Raw genomic sequence first — 13876 nt, forward strand, 5'->3', positions numbered from 1 at the left:
TTCCAACCAACACCAACCGGCACAATTTGAAGCCTATCGACAACCCTGCCTTTACAAAGCTTCCGTTCGGCTGATACAACCCGCTGTAACTGGCTCAGGGTCGTTGATACTCGCGAGTATGATCTTGCTCCCACATTCAACCAATTCTCCTTCTGTAATCTCGTTGTCGTCATCTCGAATATTTCTTCTTCACATCCAATCGCCAAAATGCTCAGCACGCTTGCACTGATTGCTACAGGAATCATCCTCATCTACGGTCTACTCCACTTGCTTCTCTACTATACCCATGATGACAGAGAGCCACCGCCTGTATCAACAACATTCCCATTTGTTGGAGCTATGCTTGGATTGATGAGGAAGAAGAGCAAGTATTATATAGAGATCAGGCAAGTTTCTATTGCATACATATGTTTTGTATTAAGAAACAAGTTCTAAATCCTGATGTGTGCCATAGAAACAAGTACGATTTACCAATCTACACTCTTCGCCTTCCAGGGACAAGACTTTACGTGGTCAACTCCGTCTCTTTGATTGCTTCCGTTCAGCGTCAATTCAAAGTCTTAGCCTTCCTTCCTCTTGAAGCCAAATTATCAATGGGAGTGTGCGGATCAAGCGAGACTGCGAACGAAATCCTCAACACAAATACGAACGGCGATGAGGGCGATTGGGGTTATATAATGACTTTCTACAAGACGATTCGGGCGCCACTCGCTCCGGGGTCTGAGCTTGATGCCATGAATCGAGTTATGGCACAAAAGGTCTCAGCGTCGATTGATCAAATCAAAGGACAACAAGTTGTACAACTCTTTGAGTTCATCAAACACGAGATCGCACTCGCCACTACAGATGCGGTTTACGGACCCAGAAATCCTTTCAAAGATGGTGCGGTTGTGGACGGCTTCTGGTTAGCACCAAGACTATCAGTCACGTCTACAGTCAACTAATTACGTTCCTTAGGAAATTCCAGGAGGGGATCATAATTCTCATCGTGGGGCTATATCCTTCAATACTCGCTAAGGAATGCATTCGTGCTCGTGAGTTAATGACTGAAGCATTCACACAGTACTTCGAGGATGAAGGTCACAACTTAGGCTCAGGCCTTGTCAAGTCTCGTTTTGCACATAGTACTGAGCATAAAATACCTCTCAAGGATATCGCCAGATTTGAAGTTGGCAATACCATAGGGCTTTTGACGAACACTGCGCCCTCGGCATTTTGGATGGTCTACCATTTATATTCTGACCCCAATGTGTTGGAAGATTGCCGGCAAGAGCTTTCTAAGGTCATCTCTAGCGTCACTACCACTCTCAAGGATGGAGAAACGACCAAGGTACACACCATCGACATGTCGGAAGTGAAAGGAGCTTGCCCTATCTTGTTGTCTACACTGCAAGAAGTATTTCGTATCCACTCTATTGGAATTTCTACTAGGATGGTAATGGAGGATCATATGCTTGACAACAAATATCTCCTGAAGAAGGGCAATACAGTCATAATCCCAGGTCCAGTTCAGCACACGAGCACTTCCGCCTGGGGTTCAGATGCCAGTATGATCGATCACCGCCGCTTCCTGCCTAAGAACAAGCGCCACAATCCAGTCGCATTCCGCGCTTTTGGTGGCGGAACAACTTTATGTCCTGGGCGTCACTTTGCAAGTACTGAGATCTTGGCTTTCGCAGCGATGTTGATTTTACGATTTGATATCACGCCTACTGGTGGACAATGGGTCCATCTCACGTCCGACAAAGCTGCACTTTGGGAGACGACACCAGTTCCAGACAATGATATCGAGGTCAAGATTAGTCCCAGAGCTGGCGAGGATATTAATGCGCAACGGAGAATCCTGGTATCAAGCTCTGACAAAGCAATGCCACTGTCTGCTGAAGATATGTAGAGAACTTTGTTTTTGTGATTGGCAGCAATTTGTTCAAGGATGAGAAGTGTGTATCTTGCGCACGGCCATTGAGATTTGCAACCTTTAATTGCTTTGTTTATTGGTGATATTGCTATCATGCATGACACAACCAACATTGTCCATATTCCCGAAAGCTTTGCAGTTCGAGCAGACTTCGGCCAGTGCGATTGGAGAACTTTGAGTGTTGCTCTGCAGGAAACTACAGGGCTCGACTGCATATGCCAGACCATGCAAACGTCCCAGGAGAACGGTTCACTCAATATGAGATGTATTGCCGGATGTTCCCCTAGGCAATAAGCCCAACGTTTCCATGACATTCGCTTGGGCCGCCTTCCAGTCGTTTGTCGCGAGCCGATGAGTTCCAACGTATGTTGGATTTGGGCTCCAGGAAGGGTTCAATTATCTTCTCTTTGCCTCCATAAATTTTCGTTCACCAAACACTAACAATGAGATCAAGTCTGAACGACATCATGAAGGCCTCACCAATTGCTCCAACGCTGAGTTCTCCAACACTCGTCCCCAACTCTTCCAAGACTTGGCGATTCTACTTAATCCTCTTCTCCTTGTCTTTCATCTGTTTTGTCGCCGCTCTCGATGGTTCCATCATCGCAACCGCTCTCCCGAAAATTGCCAACGAGCTCTCGGCGACGAACAACTATGTTTGGATCGCAAATTCGTTCCTTGTCGCTCAAACAGTGATTCAGCCACTTTGCGCTCAGCTCTGCAACATTTTTGGACGTCGTATGCCGATGCTCATTTCCATTTCTGTTTTCGCGCTCGGAAGTGGAATAGCAGGTGGCGCAACAGCTCCGCCATGGTCATCGCAGGTCGCACCGTTCAAGGGTTAGGATCTGGGGGCATCATGATGCTCGTCGAGCTGATTATATGTGATCTTGTCCCTTTGAGGGAGAGGGGGAAATACCTTGACATGGTTCTTTCGTCGAGCGCTGTTGCTGCAATCCTGGGTCCGGTAGTAGGTGGAGCTCTTTCACTTGCAAATTGGAGGTGGATCTTCTATCTGAATATTCCAATTTCTGGGATCACTCTTGCCGTCATGTCAATATTCCTTCGCCTTCGCCACGAAAGAGAGCCTACTTGGATGCGAGCACTCTCGAGAGTTGACTGGGTGGGAAACATAATCTTTGTGGCGTCTTTATGCTCTCTTTTGATTGGCCTTGTGTTCGGAGGGTTAGTCTATGCTTGGTCTTCTTGGAAAGTTATATTGCCAATAGTGGTTGGGGTACTAGGTTGGATCGGATTCCACATATACGAGTGGAGACCGCCGGCATTTTGCAAAGAGGTCTCTATACCGCCGCGAATCTTTGCTACGCGAACTTCCGCCGCAGGCTTCTACATCGATTTTATATCTTCGGTACTTCTACAATGGGTATGCTTCTTCTGGCCTTTTTATTTTCAGGCTCTCAAAGGAGCCTTTTCTCTTCGTGCAGGCATCGACTTTATTCCCTATGAAGCATTCCTCATCGTGACAGCAGCCGTGGCAGGTTGGATACTGTCAAAATTTGGTCACTATCGACCACTCCATCTACTCGGATTTTGCCTCAGTATTCTTGGCCCTGGACTAAACATCTCTCTGTCGAGCAGTACTCCAAAGGCTGTATGGGTCGTTTTCCAGATGATTGACGCTATTGGGCGCGCCCTACTTTTACCTACAGTCCTACCTGCGATTATGGCTTCTTTACCCGACTCGGATGTAGCCGTAGCAACAGGAATGTACTCCTTTCTACGGAGCTTTGGATTTGTTTGGGGTATCACCATTCCTGGTATCATTTTCAACAGCCAATTTGACCGATACTTGAAGAATGTCAGCGACGCCACAGTTCGTCAACAACTCGGCAGTGGACGGGCATATCAACTTGTCAGTAGTGATTACATCCGTTCTCTGGATCCGATCGTACAGCAAGAAGTGATCTCTGTTTACCGGAGGGCGTTGAGACCTGTCTGGATTGGAGCAGTGGCTTTTGGATTTACAGGCCTTATCACAGTATTCGTAGAGAAGCACATAGCCCTCCGAACAGAATTAGATACTGAATATGGAATAGAAGGAGAAATAAGCGGAAAAGACGAGGAGAAGCTAGCTGACAAACCTGAAGTTAGGGGCGGGGGAAAATAGAAATAGAGGTTGATCGCAAAGGCACAACCTGTCGGACCGTCTTCCTCTCTGTATTCTGCTGTTCGGTGGTTTCTTTCTTGTCAATATAATGTCTGTATATTTTGTTGCGATCCATAGTCAAAACCAACTGACATTGGTGACGAGGCAAGAGAATAGCTACTCTCAGGATATATAATGCATCCTAGATCGCCTGAGACGCTTAGACTTTTGAAATATATTGAAAGAAGCTTTCTACACGTCTTCATCAACCCTTTACTTCTGCTTCCCATCTCTCCTCTCCACCAGTACATGTCAGATTTCTTGTGACCTTCTTTCTCATCTTCTTTTTTACCAAGACCACGACATGAACGTAAAAGACTACGTGATCATTCTCGCAACAGAAAATAGACCCCATGCAGTGTTGGGTCAGGCTAGCAACCATGCTTGGAAAAAAGTGCAAAAATAACGGAATTGAGCGATTGTACAAAAACTCGCCAATCCACAGAAGCCCCTGAACCCCCTGAAATTAAGCGAACGCTACCAGAACCTTAACTCCGATTGTGCCAGACTCAGGCAGCATACACATGGTTCAGTACAACAATGTAACACAAACATCCAAACTTCATATTTCCCTCTTCGACCGAGTATGTCGAGGATACGAGAAAAGGTAACAGCAAGCAAGTGCCGAGCCGGGTAGGAAACCTTATTTAAGCGTGGAAGAATATAACCTCATTTGCCAACCAATCTCCCGACCTTTGTTCAGCCGATACATGAAGTTCAATCTATTCTCCAGGAAACAATGGCGCGTGATCAACCAAGATGACGGGACGCTGCGATATTACAATCCCTCGATTAATGGTGCCCAAGGCGATATTATATAGTTAGTGATCCGTCCGTGAGAATACTAGGAGTTCGGTTTTCGAGATCTGTCGTTGTGTATCGACGTGAAGCTTCTAAGCCCAAAGGATTCCAGAAGAGCGCTTTGTGGTCATGAAGCTCCCTCAATCTCTTGCTGTTTTGCTGGCGGTTTCGGCCGTCAGCGGCTCCCCAGCTCCTCTCAAGAAGCGTCACTGTATGTATTTTCCCATTCTGCATTAAGTCAGTGCTACCTAAAAGCTAACGACCCTAGATACCTTTCCGGCCATAGACTCAACTAGCGATTGGCAATACGTTCGTCAAACGACCAACTACCAATCCAACGCTGGCCTCGCCGATGTCAACTCCGATCAATTACGCTGCTACCAAGCAGGTACACAGGGCGCAAAGTCTACCATGGCTGTTGCTGCGGGTGGAAGCGTCACTTTCAAATCGAGTCCTAATATCTTCCACCCTGGTCCTATCCAAGTAAGCATTTCAAGTTTTCGCTGACCCTTTCAACTTCTTTTGTCTTTTTCCAATGCTGACACATCCAGTTCTACATGGCCAAAGTCCCCGACGGACAAGACGTCACAACATGGGACGGCAAAGGCGAAGTATGGTTCAAGATTTACGCCGAGAAAGCGATCAGCTCTGGCGGACAACTAAGCTGGGCAAGCTTGAACAAAGGATCCTTCAGCGCCACGATACCGAAGAATCTCCAATCTGGTGACTACCTGCTACGAATCGAACATATCGCTTTGCATCAAGCAAGTAGCACTGGTGGCGCGCAATTCTATATCTCTTGCGCGCAAGTCAAGGTTACGGGAGGCGGGAGTGGGACTCCGAGTCCGTTGGTCTCGTTCCCTGGTGTGTATAAAGCGTCGGATCCGGGGATCAAGATTAATATTTATTCGGCGGTGGGTTTTGTTCTTGTGGCATGATGATGAGTAAAGCTAATGAAATAATCATAGGCGGGTACATATACTCCTCCAGGACCTCCAGTCTGGCAAGGCTAAGTTCGGGGCGAGTAGCAACTCAGAAGAAAATTTAGACGGTAATTATCATTGGTAACAGTAGATAATGCACAAGTGACGTCCGAATGTACAAACCACCACTTCAATATTATGACAAGTCAACTGCTCCAAAGATTTCAAGCTCTTCCACGTTGGAACAATCAGAATTTTCCTTCTACTCTCAAAGCAGTTGTTTAATGTCCCTATTGTAAGTGCTAGCCATCGACAACGCTGCGGCCCGTAAAAGCTCCAGTCTTGTCCAATCCGTCAAAGTTCAAGTGTGGATGAAGAGCCGAGCAATCAATTGGGTGTCCCGCAACTCGATCAACATAACTGATACATATCTTACATGATCCTCCCAATTTCAACTCCTCCTCGGCGGAGGCCTCAACCCCTTCTCCTCATGCTCATCATCAAACTCGACCCAACTAACCGAATGTGGACTCAGCACATCACTCCCCGAAATCCGCCAATCCTCTGGGACAACCGGCTCCGTAATCACTATCGACGAAACAGACTCTTTGCGCGTCTCCGGTATGTCGCTGAGAGCAATGACTTCTGGATCTGAGCTCTGTGTCCACGTGGATGCCTTTGCATCTTCGCTGAGGTGTTTCGAGGTTATGGTTGTGCGGATCTCGCGGAGGAAGGGTCGTAGGATGGGGATGCATTGGACGATTATTGTGAAGGCTACTTCGGCTGAGAACCTGTTGACGAGGTTAGAGACTAAACAAGGGAGCAGATGAGAGGTGGCTGACCAGATATTAGACATTCCGTTGCGCCCTTGGGTGAGTGGTTAGTAGGTGCAAATGAAAGAAGAGAGAAAGGAAGACTTACAGATGTAATGCTCATCATGAACATGCATAATCGGACGACTTACCCATGCTGTTCTGACAGCTGAGCTGACAGCGACTCTGCCCTTTAGGTTAGTATATGTAAGAACTGGATCCGGAAAACACTCACAGCATCCCCAAACTCATCGCCCCACACAACGCAATCTTCTCTATCCTCCTCATGTCCAACTTCCACGTAATCCACCACGGAAACATCGCAAACACAAAATCCATCACAATATTATAAACTATCCCCAGTCATCAGCACTTCCCTCCCACACCCATTCACAGAGTTAACTTACTATTCCCACCAACCTTCAACCTTTCCTCAAACACATACCCAACACACGGTCCCTGCAACCGATACCAATTCTGATAATCATCTTTCCCGCAATACTTCGCCCACTGAAAAAACACCTTGACCAACATATACACATTCATACTCCCCACACAAAACCAGAGAATCGCAGCCTGTTTCCTATCCGCCATCCTCAGGAGCGTGATGCCCAGGGCAATCTTGGAGAGCGCTTGTCCGACGAGCGTCCCGCACGAAGAAGTGTTGATCAAGATATGCATGCGATCATCCCAGTGCCCCGTCACGTAGCCGGTTGCGAATTCGATCGAGATGAGGATATCGGTTGACATTAGGACCAGCTATTCTATATATCAGCTTTTTAATGGGGGAATTGGGGGAGAAGAGAGAAAGAGAGACGAACCCATGATAGAATAAGGGTCTGGTCGTCATACCAAAGACCGGCTCGGCGCACGAATTTACAGTATATCCTCAAGCCAAGAAAGACGGTCGTGCCAGCGAACAGTGTCCACAGGCCCGCTGCGACTTCTTCCGCTGGGGAGATGTATGTCATGGCTGCCATTAATACATAGACAAAAGAAAAGAACAGAAAGAAAACAAGACGAGAGAATAAAGTCAAAACAATGGAGACGAAAAGAAAAGGAAACATGAAAGGAAACGAGGAAACGAGTCAGTTCGTCTCAAGTGGAGAAGATGTAATATTGTTTTGTTACGACCCAGCAGGGATAGTGTTTCGAGTATCGTGTTATGTTCCGATGTTTCCCCAGTTTTTGGAGGCTCAGATGGTAGGGTGATCCGTGGGACTGGTTCCAAGTGGAGTCGTGGGATTGTGGATCGGTAGTTCGTGCAGCAGTGTTGGGATGGTTCGATTGGGGGGCTGGAGATGAACGTTTCTGTGACGATACAGTCAATTCTTTGAATATGCTTTGTACTTCACTGGGGAAGTGTGGCTGTCGGAAAGATTATGATTAGGAAGCTCGGAGCTGAGGAAGAATTGGATCGGATGGACATGCTAGGAAAGAAAAACATTGTGAGGGGTCTGGTGGAGGGCAGAGAGAAAAGCAAGAAGTTGAAGAGTAGATACTTCTGAGGTGATGTCTTCATTTGAGCAATGCTAAATCCAGTCAACGGCTTGCCACGCAATGTCTAACTCGACCAGGGATATCATAAAACACAAGAGCAATAATAACAAGCACCCGATTTCCAGCTCAAACGCAAATGTCCACCACATGCAAATGCAACAAACAGTCCGCAACACATTCAGAGACCATAAAGACCCGAAACACTAAAGCTCAGAGCATCCTTATCCCACTTCAACGTGACATGCTCACTAACAACCCTCAAATATCCGTAACGAATCTTCCGTTCCTATTAGCACCTTTCCCACCACGAACACAGGCATACATACCGAAGTCTCCAAGCCGCCAGTGATGCGTTCGAAATCCACGACAGGAATCTTCTTCTGCTTCTACGCCTTCTTCTCTTCCTCCAATCTGAAGAGAGACAAGAAGACGGCTTCGCTCGGAACCATGCATTCGTATATCCATCTCTTTCCGGATGTTTTGCACGAGGGCCTAATTTGGCAAATGGAAGTCAGATGGGCTTTCAATAGAGACAAGAATGGGGAGGGTGGGAGGAACTGACTGCCACTTCATCTGTTTCTTGATTCCATCGGCCATCATGTCTGCAATCTTGCCCGCTTTTTTTGCAATCTTGGCAGGATCGTCGACGGCGGCTGGTACCTTGGGGATCTTAGCTGAAGTGGTCAATTGTGCGGATTCGAGCTCGCGATACGCGTGCTGCAGACTGGTGATGAAGGAGATGAGTTGTTCTTGGGGGAAATTCTGCATTGAGTCGGGGGTGAGAAGCATGAGCTTTTCGATTGGGAGCGGTTCGGACTTGCGAGCCTTCTTTGAGGGAGGGGGGGCCTCGACGGCTGTGGGTTCGGACTTGCGTTTGGGCATCTTGGACGTTCAAGAAGAGTTGGTGAGTGAAAGGAGAGAGAGAGAAGAAAGAAATTCAGAGGGATAGACTCGGTTGGGAATTTTGAGTTTGGCAGAAGACGCGTTTGAACGCGACGTCAAGACGCGGAAATGTGGGTCACCACGTGAGCCTGGCTCAAGTCACTACCTAGGTAGGTACCTAGGTACCTTTCAGATGAGGTCCATCAACATAACGAATATCGAATCTTCAACTAAGTAGTCACTCACTTTTCTCTAAGCAACTTTACATCTCCAAAAGAAAGTGCCAAATCAAGTGACTCCACACCGACTATCATAATCTCACAAGCCCTCAATCATTGCTCTTCCTCTCTAGATCTCCTTCTCCAGCAAGAAAGCAGTCTCCAATCCCTAACCCTCAATTATTCAGCAAAGAAATCCTCCTAAACTCACCACTAAGCTCCTGCACAAGCATAACTCCTCCTCCCCCTTTCCAAGCCTCGCTTACCCGCTAAGTTTATCCCGGAGGTTGCTTCTCTTTCAAGACCCAGACAACAACCTTCCTCCTGCGCAAAGACTACCTACCTAGGATTGGCTGATACTGTATCCCTGTACCTCCATCAGATACGTTTACAACACAGAGGACGCAATGAAAAGAAAGAAATCCCACAAAATCAAAACCTAAATTTCGCAACAGACGCACTATTATCAACAGCAACAACAATACTTCAAGCCCCACGATCCTACCCGCCCCCAGCTCCAACCAACGTAACCGATTAACCCCCTACAACAAATAACTCATACCCTAAAACTAAACATCGCATCAATCGACATAGCACCCAACAATCCCATCGCCATCCAACTCTAACGAAAATCCCCTGGCTCCTAACTAGCTGGCCTGGTACCAAGACCCATCTCCAACACTTCATCTCATCAGCGACGACGGACGGAAAGCTGGCACAGGAATAGTAGAATCTCCGCTGGGAGACGGCAAAGTATGAGGGAAGGGTCCTACGACGACGACGATTGATGATAGCGACGGGAGGTCATCCATAAAAACAAACTACCAAGATTCTTCGCCAGGGAACAGGAGCATGGGCTTTAATGTGATAAGATGCTAACTGGCAGAAAACTAGAGAGAAAGCTGCTGGAATCGATCCAATCACAACACCGCAATTTATGAAAACTATAACAAACCCACCCTCGAAAGAAACAAAGCATGCTTGTTTCTCCACGCATAGTGAGCATAAAATCAAAGCTATGCTCAGCCTATTGGTACGTCTAGCCTCTCGACCTTATACAATACAACCAACTTACTAACTAACCAACACGGATATTCCAGCAATTAATACGCTCCAGAAGAGCCCTTCAGCAGCAGCGTATTAGCCCGGACTCGAAACAAAGCAAGCAGAAGAGGCAGATTCGGGGCCGGTGGTGCTATGAAAGTCTGGGCGAGGAGTTGGTGGATGTCATCATTTGTTGCGAGGTGACTCTGATTTGCATTTGGGCAGCACCCTGAGAAAATGTTACTATTATAGAATGAGTAAAGTCCGTTGGTAACTGCGGAGTTTAGAACGGTACAACAACTTCTTCTTCTTCTCTGCTCTTGAAAAATAAAAGGGATATTTCATGGCGTGAATAGAGGGAGATTCTTTCCATACCACCCCAGGTACAGCTACTGTAGAAGCTTCCTCCCCTCCCCTTCAACTTGGCTGCTAAGCAGTCTAGGATGTACTCAGGTAACGCAAAACCCCAGCTATCTAGCCAAGGAAATTATAAGCTCGGCCATGTATAAACATGTATATATATATATACCTAGGTATACATCCGCGTGCCCAAAACATGTAAGATTACAGTAACCCCAATTTTCGGCAACTAAATCTCAAAACCCCGTCAAGAATCGAGGCGGTTCAAAAAACAAAACAAAGTTGGTTTGCTTATAAAATACCTAGTCGAGTGCTAAGGAAGAAAGGAACTAATATATAATCAATAAGTACAAACACTATAGATATAAAGCTCTAGCGTCAGGATATAGACATGGATAATTATAGATGACTAAGAATATTGAGCCATAGCCGTGTGTAGATGTAAATACAGGTAAGTAGTTCAGGAACAGCGACATGCTTGCATGATGTAGGAACTTTCCTCATCAATAGCGCAATTAGAGGAAGGAAGGAGGGGAGGTAGGTACGATGATGGATGGATGGATTGCGCGATTGAGAAGAGACAAAGAAAATGGCGATATCTATATCTGATTGCAACGTCTGCCGGGAAAGATAGGGGCTGTTTTTGGGGTCCTTGCTTGTGAGAAAATGTGCATTTCCTTTTCCAATCTGGGTTCAATTATAAAATTGCTGCGCTGTGCAAAATTCTCGCTTGAGAAAAAGGGGGGCGATTTCATTGATGAACTGCCCAAGAAGAAGGGAACCATGGTGAATATCTTCATTGAATCCTCTCTCTCCATCCTCTTCATTCATTATCTCAATTCCATCCACATCAAACACTATCAGTAGAGCGAGGTAGGTATCCTCAAAACTCCATCTAACGCTCCCAGCGCGTCTGTAACCAAGCGACCCAATAATACCAAGCAATGTTCTGTGCTCCAGCGCGCCGAAACCCAATGTGTGTGTCCTTCTAATGTTCCATGCTCCGTCCTTATCCCTAGTAAATCCTCCAAAATTAAGGAGATGATGAGAATATATAAGAAGCTCCAAGCCAAAAATCTCCCTCGTAAAGAAGTATTACCAGAAACCAAAAAAAACATCAAAAAGACTTTTCCCACCCTCTTCCTCAACATCCACCCCCCTCTCAACGCCCCCCAAACGGCGTAACCAAATCAATACTCTTCGGCCGATGTCCATACCCGCCCGGCCCGCTCCTCGGTGGTAACGGTCTATCCATGCCCATGCCCCCCGAACTCGTATACCCGGCTCCACTCACAGCAACACCAGCTCCATAGCCCTGACTCTTCCCGTACCCGTATAAATCCTCGCGACTGCGCCCGCCATAGCTACTCCAGCTATTCCCCGGCGTCGCGGGCGCCGTCTTGCTCCCGTTCCCGAAAGGGATGTAGTTCCAGACCCCGCTGCCGGTGCGCGATATGCTGCTGGCAGGCGATTCGGGGTCGGTTCTTTGGTGCGTAGGAGGGAGAGCGGTGGCTAGTTCGCGGAGAGATGCTAGGGCGCTGGAATTTGAGGTTTGGGGGGAGGTGGAGTATTGCGGCGCGGGGGGTTGGTGGGTGGGATAGGGGTCGGAGGAGAAGTAGGAGCGGGGTCGCGATTGGGTGGGTGAGAAGCGGGGGATGATGTCGGGGCCGTCTTCGTGGGAGGGCGTTGTTGTGGAGTGGTACGAAGAGGAGAATTGGCGGGAATAGGGCGTTAAAGGTGGAGAATGAGAGTGCGAGGGATAGTAGGAGGATGTACGGAGAGTAGTTGGTGGTTGGTCGTGGAGACGGCAGCTGCAGTCATCATTATCGTCAGCATCATTTGGACTTGATTGGGAAGGTTGCGGTTGGGAAAATGGGGGTTGCATTTGGGGGGTGATCATGGGATCACAAAGAGATGTACTGGAACGCGGGTGACATTGCGGGGGAACGTACGCTTCGGAACAATACAAGAATGTATTATTCGCGGGTAGGAATTGCTTTTCGCAGGTCATGCTGTGCCATTCGTCAGCACATCTGCACCCCACATTGGGGGGTTCATGTTCCTGGGAACGCTCGAATAAGCAAGCAAACATACCAGAACTGCGGGAAACTCTCCCCGCTATCTCTTCCCCTCTCTTCATCGTCTCGTTCCCGGTATCGACTGGACGACGCAGGCACCTTGGTGATGAACTGCGGAGTCGTCTTCCGACTCAATGGCGCGGGTCGCGATGGCTTCTTCTCGGTCACCACGTAGTCCTTTCCTGATTTTCGCCGCGAGTGGTGTTTCTTCTCTGAGGTTCGCGGTGATAATGGGGGCGGCGATGCGGTTGTCGCGTGGGTACGGACTGGAGGGGGGCGTGATTGTGCCATCCAAACTTTGGTGTCGGTAGCCAATTGATAAGAGGATTAATTCTCTCCTCCCACGTAAAATAAGGGAGGAAAGAAGAATTCAATTGGGATGGCCAAGAGGTGTATATATGAATGTGAGACCGATGCCGAGAATCGGTGATCAGGAGGAGAGCTGGTCTTGTGATGTGATGTGATGGTGGAGGTGGTGGTGGTTGCTGCTGATGTGATAAATGACAGGAAAATGTTCGAGTTGATAAGGATGACTCGACGCCTCGGCCTGCGAAGTGGAGGGGAGCGATAACGGCCGGTCGATTGATAAAGGGCACCCGCTGGATATATAATCTGATGCAGCGCACCGCGATGGGAGATCTGATCCTGTGGACGACGAGATAGAGTGTCCGACAGCGGAGAGCGAAATTATCGTGAGACGAGAAAGAAAAGATGGATGGCGAGTTGTGAAATGGGCGTTGGTTGGTTATGAGGAGTGGTTTGTTATCTGGGATCTTTTTTTTCTCCGACAGACTAAGGTTATATTTTCCCTTCCTTGACCGCTGAATGATAGGAGCCCGGGACAGGAAATTTGATGGACGTGAATTGGACGAACGGCAGTGCGATAGACAATAGAAGGTGTGCACCGAAGTGTACGACGGACGGTGTTATCTGGGATATATATCCGTCGCCAACCGATCGTGGTTAGAGAAGCGCTGAAAAAGAGGCCGAGATGCTGTTGAAGCAAGCAGTGAGTGAAAAATTTTGATTGCTTGTCGCTGACCGCTTAAGGTGTGATTTTGATATGGCGTGCTCTAGGCTTTTATCCTCACTCGTGTCTTTCGTAAAACGGGAGAGTAATGAATAATAATAGCCAGAGTGAGAGTGAGAGTGAGAGTGAGATGGGAGTGACAG

The 13876-nt window shown here is 47.6% G+C and overlaps 6 protein-coding genes across 6 annotated transcripts; 3 read left to right on the plus strand and 3 right to left on the minus strand.

Moving 5' to 3' along the window:
• Nucleotides 1-167: 167 nt before the first annotated feature.
• Nucleotides 168-1894, plus strand: LY89DRAFT_773920 (cytochrome P450; the record flags this gene model as incomplete). Its single annotated transcript, XM_018221950.1, has 3 exons — nucleotides 168-386; nucleotides 455-811; nucleotides 958-1894. Exons 1-3 carry the CDS (start codon nucleotides 208-210, stop codon nucleotides 1892-1894), a joined length of 1473 nt encoding a protein of 490 aa, XP_018073827.1. The 5' UTR covers nucleotides 168-207.
• A 491-nt stretch (nucleotides 1895-2385) lies between these two features.
• Nucleotides 2386-4054, plus strand: LY89DRAFT_773926 (MFS general substrate transporter; the record flags this gene model as incomplete). Its single annotated transcript, XM_018221951.1, has 3 exons — nucleotides 2386-2710; nucleotides 2743-3302; nucleotides 3333-4054. 3 exons carry the CDS (start codon nucleotides 2386-2388, stop codon nucleotides 4044-4046), a joined length of 1599 nt encoding a protein of 532 aa, XP_018073828.1. The 3' UTR covers nucleotides 4047-4054.
• Nucleotides 4055-5015: 961 nt separating this feature from the next.
• On the plus strand, nucleotides 5016-5899 carry LY89DRAFT_667422 (uncharacterized protein; the record flags this gene model as incomplete). The annotated part of the gene is made up of 4 exons (XM_018212974.1): nucleotides 5016-5097; nucleotides 5155-5369; nucleotides 5438-5800; nucleotides 5855-5899. 4 exons carry the CDS (start codon nucleotides 5016-5018, stop codon nucleotides 5897-5899), a joined length of 705 nt encoding a protein of 234 aa, XP_018073829.1.
• A 361-nt stretch (nucleotides 5900-6260) lies between these two features.
• LY89DRAFT_773934 (uncharacterized protein) lies at nucleotides 6261-7592 on the minus strand (the record flags this gene model as incomplete). Its single annotated transcript, XM_018221952.1, has 6 exons — nucleotides 6261-6600; nucleotides 6652-6676; nucleotides 6731-6807; nucleotides 6857-6974; nucleotides 7029-7380; nucleotides 7443-7592. 6 exons carry the CDS (start codon nucleotides 7590-7592, stop codon nucleotides 6261-6263), a joined length of 1062 nt encoding a protein of 353 aa, XP_018073830.1.
• Nucleotides 7593-8196: 604 nt separating this feature from the next.
• Nucleotides 8197-9070, minus strand: LY89DRAFT_780409 (uncharacterized protein). The gene is made up of 3 exons (XM_018222377.1): nucleotides 8684-9070; nucleotides 8448-8613; nucleotides 8197-8398 (listed from the first exon to the last, which is right to left on the minus strand). The coding sequence occupies exons 1-2, from the start codon at nucleotides 9001-9003 to the stop codon at nucleotides 8508-8510; spliced, it is 426 nt and encodes a 141-aa protein (XP_018073831.1). The 5' UTR covers nucleotides 9004-9070; the 3' UTR covers nucleotides 8197-8398; nucleotides 8448-8507.
• Nucleotides 9071-11787: 2717 nt separating this feature from the next.
• LY89DRAFT_667425 (uncharacterized protein) lies at nucleotides 11788-12994 on the minus strand (the record flags this gene model as incomplete). Its single annotated transcript, XM_018212975.1, has 3 exons — nucleotides 11788-12436; nucleotides 12578-12637; nucleotides 12720-12994. The coding sequence occupies 3 exons, from the start codon at nucleotides 12992-12994 to the stop codon at nucleotides 11788-11790; spliced, it is 984 nt and encodes a 327-aa protein (XP_018073832.1).
• Between the last annotated feature and the right edge of the window lie 882 nt (nucleotides 12995-13876).

The sequence above is a fragment of the Mollisia scopiformis genome (genome assembly GCF_001500285.1).
Source record: "Mollisia scopiformis unplaced genomic scaffold LY89scaffold_8, whole genome shotgun sequence".
Taxonomy (NCBI): Eukaryota; Fungi; Ascomycota; class Leotiomycetes; order Helotiales; family Mollisiaceae; genus Mollisia; species Mollisia scopiformis.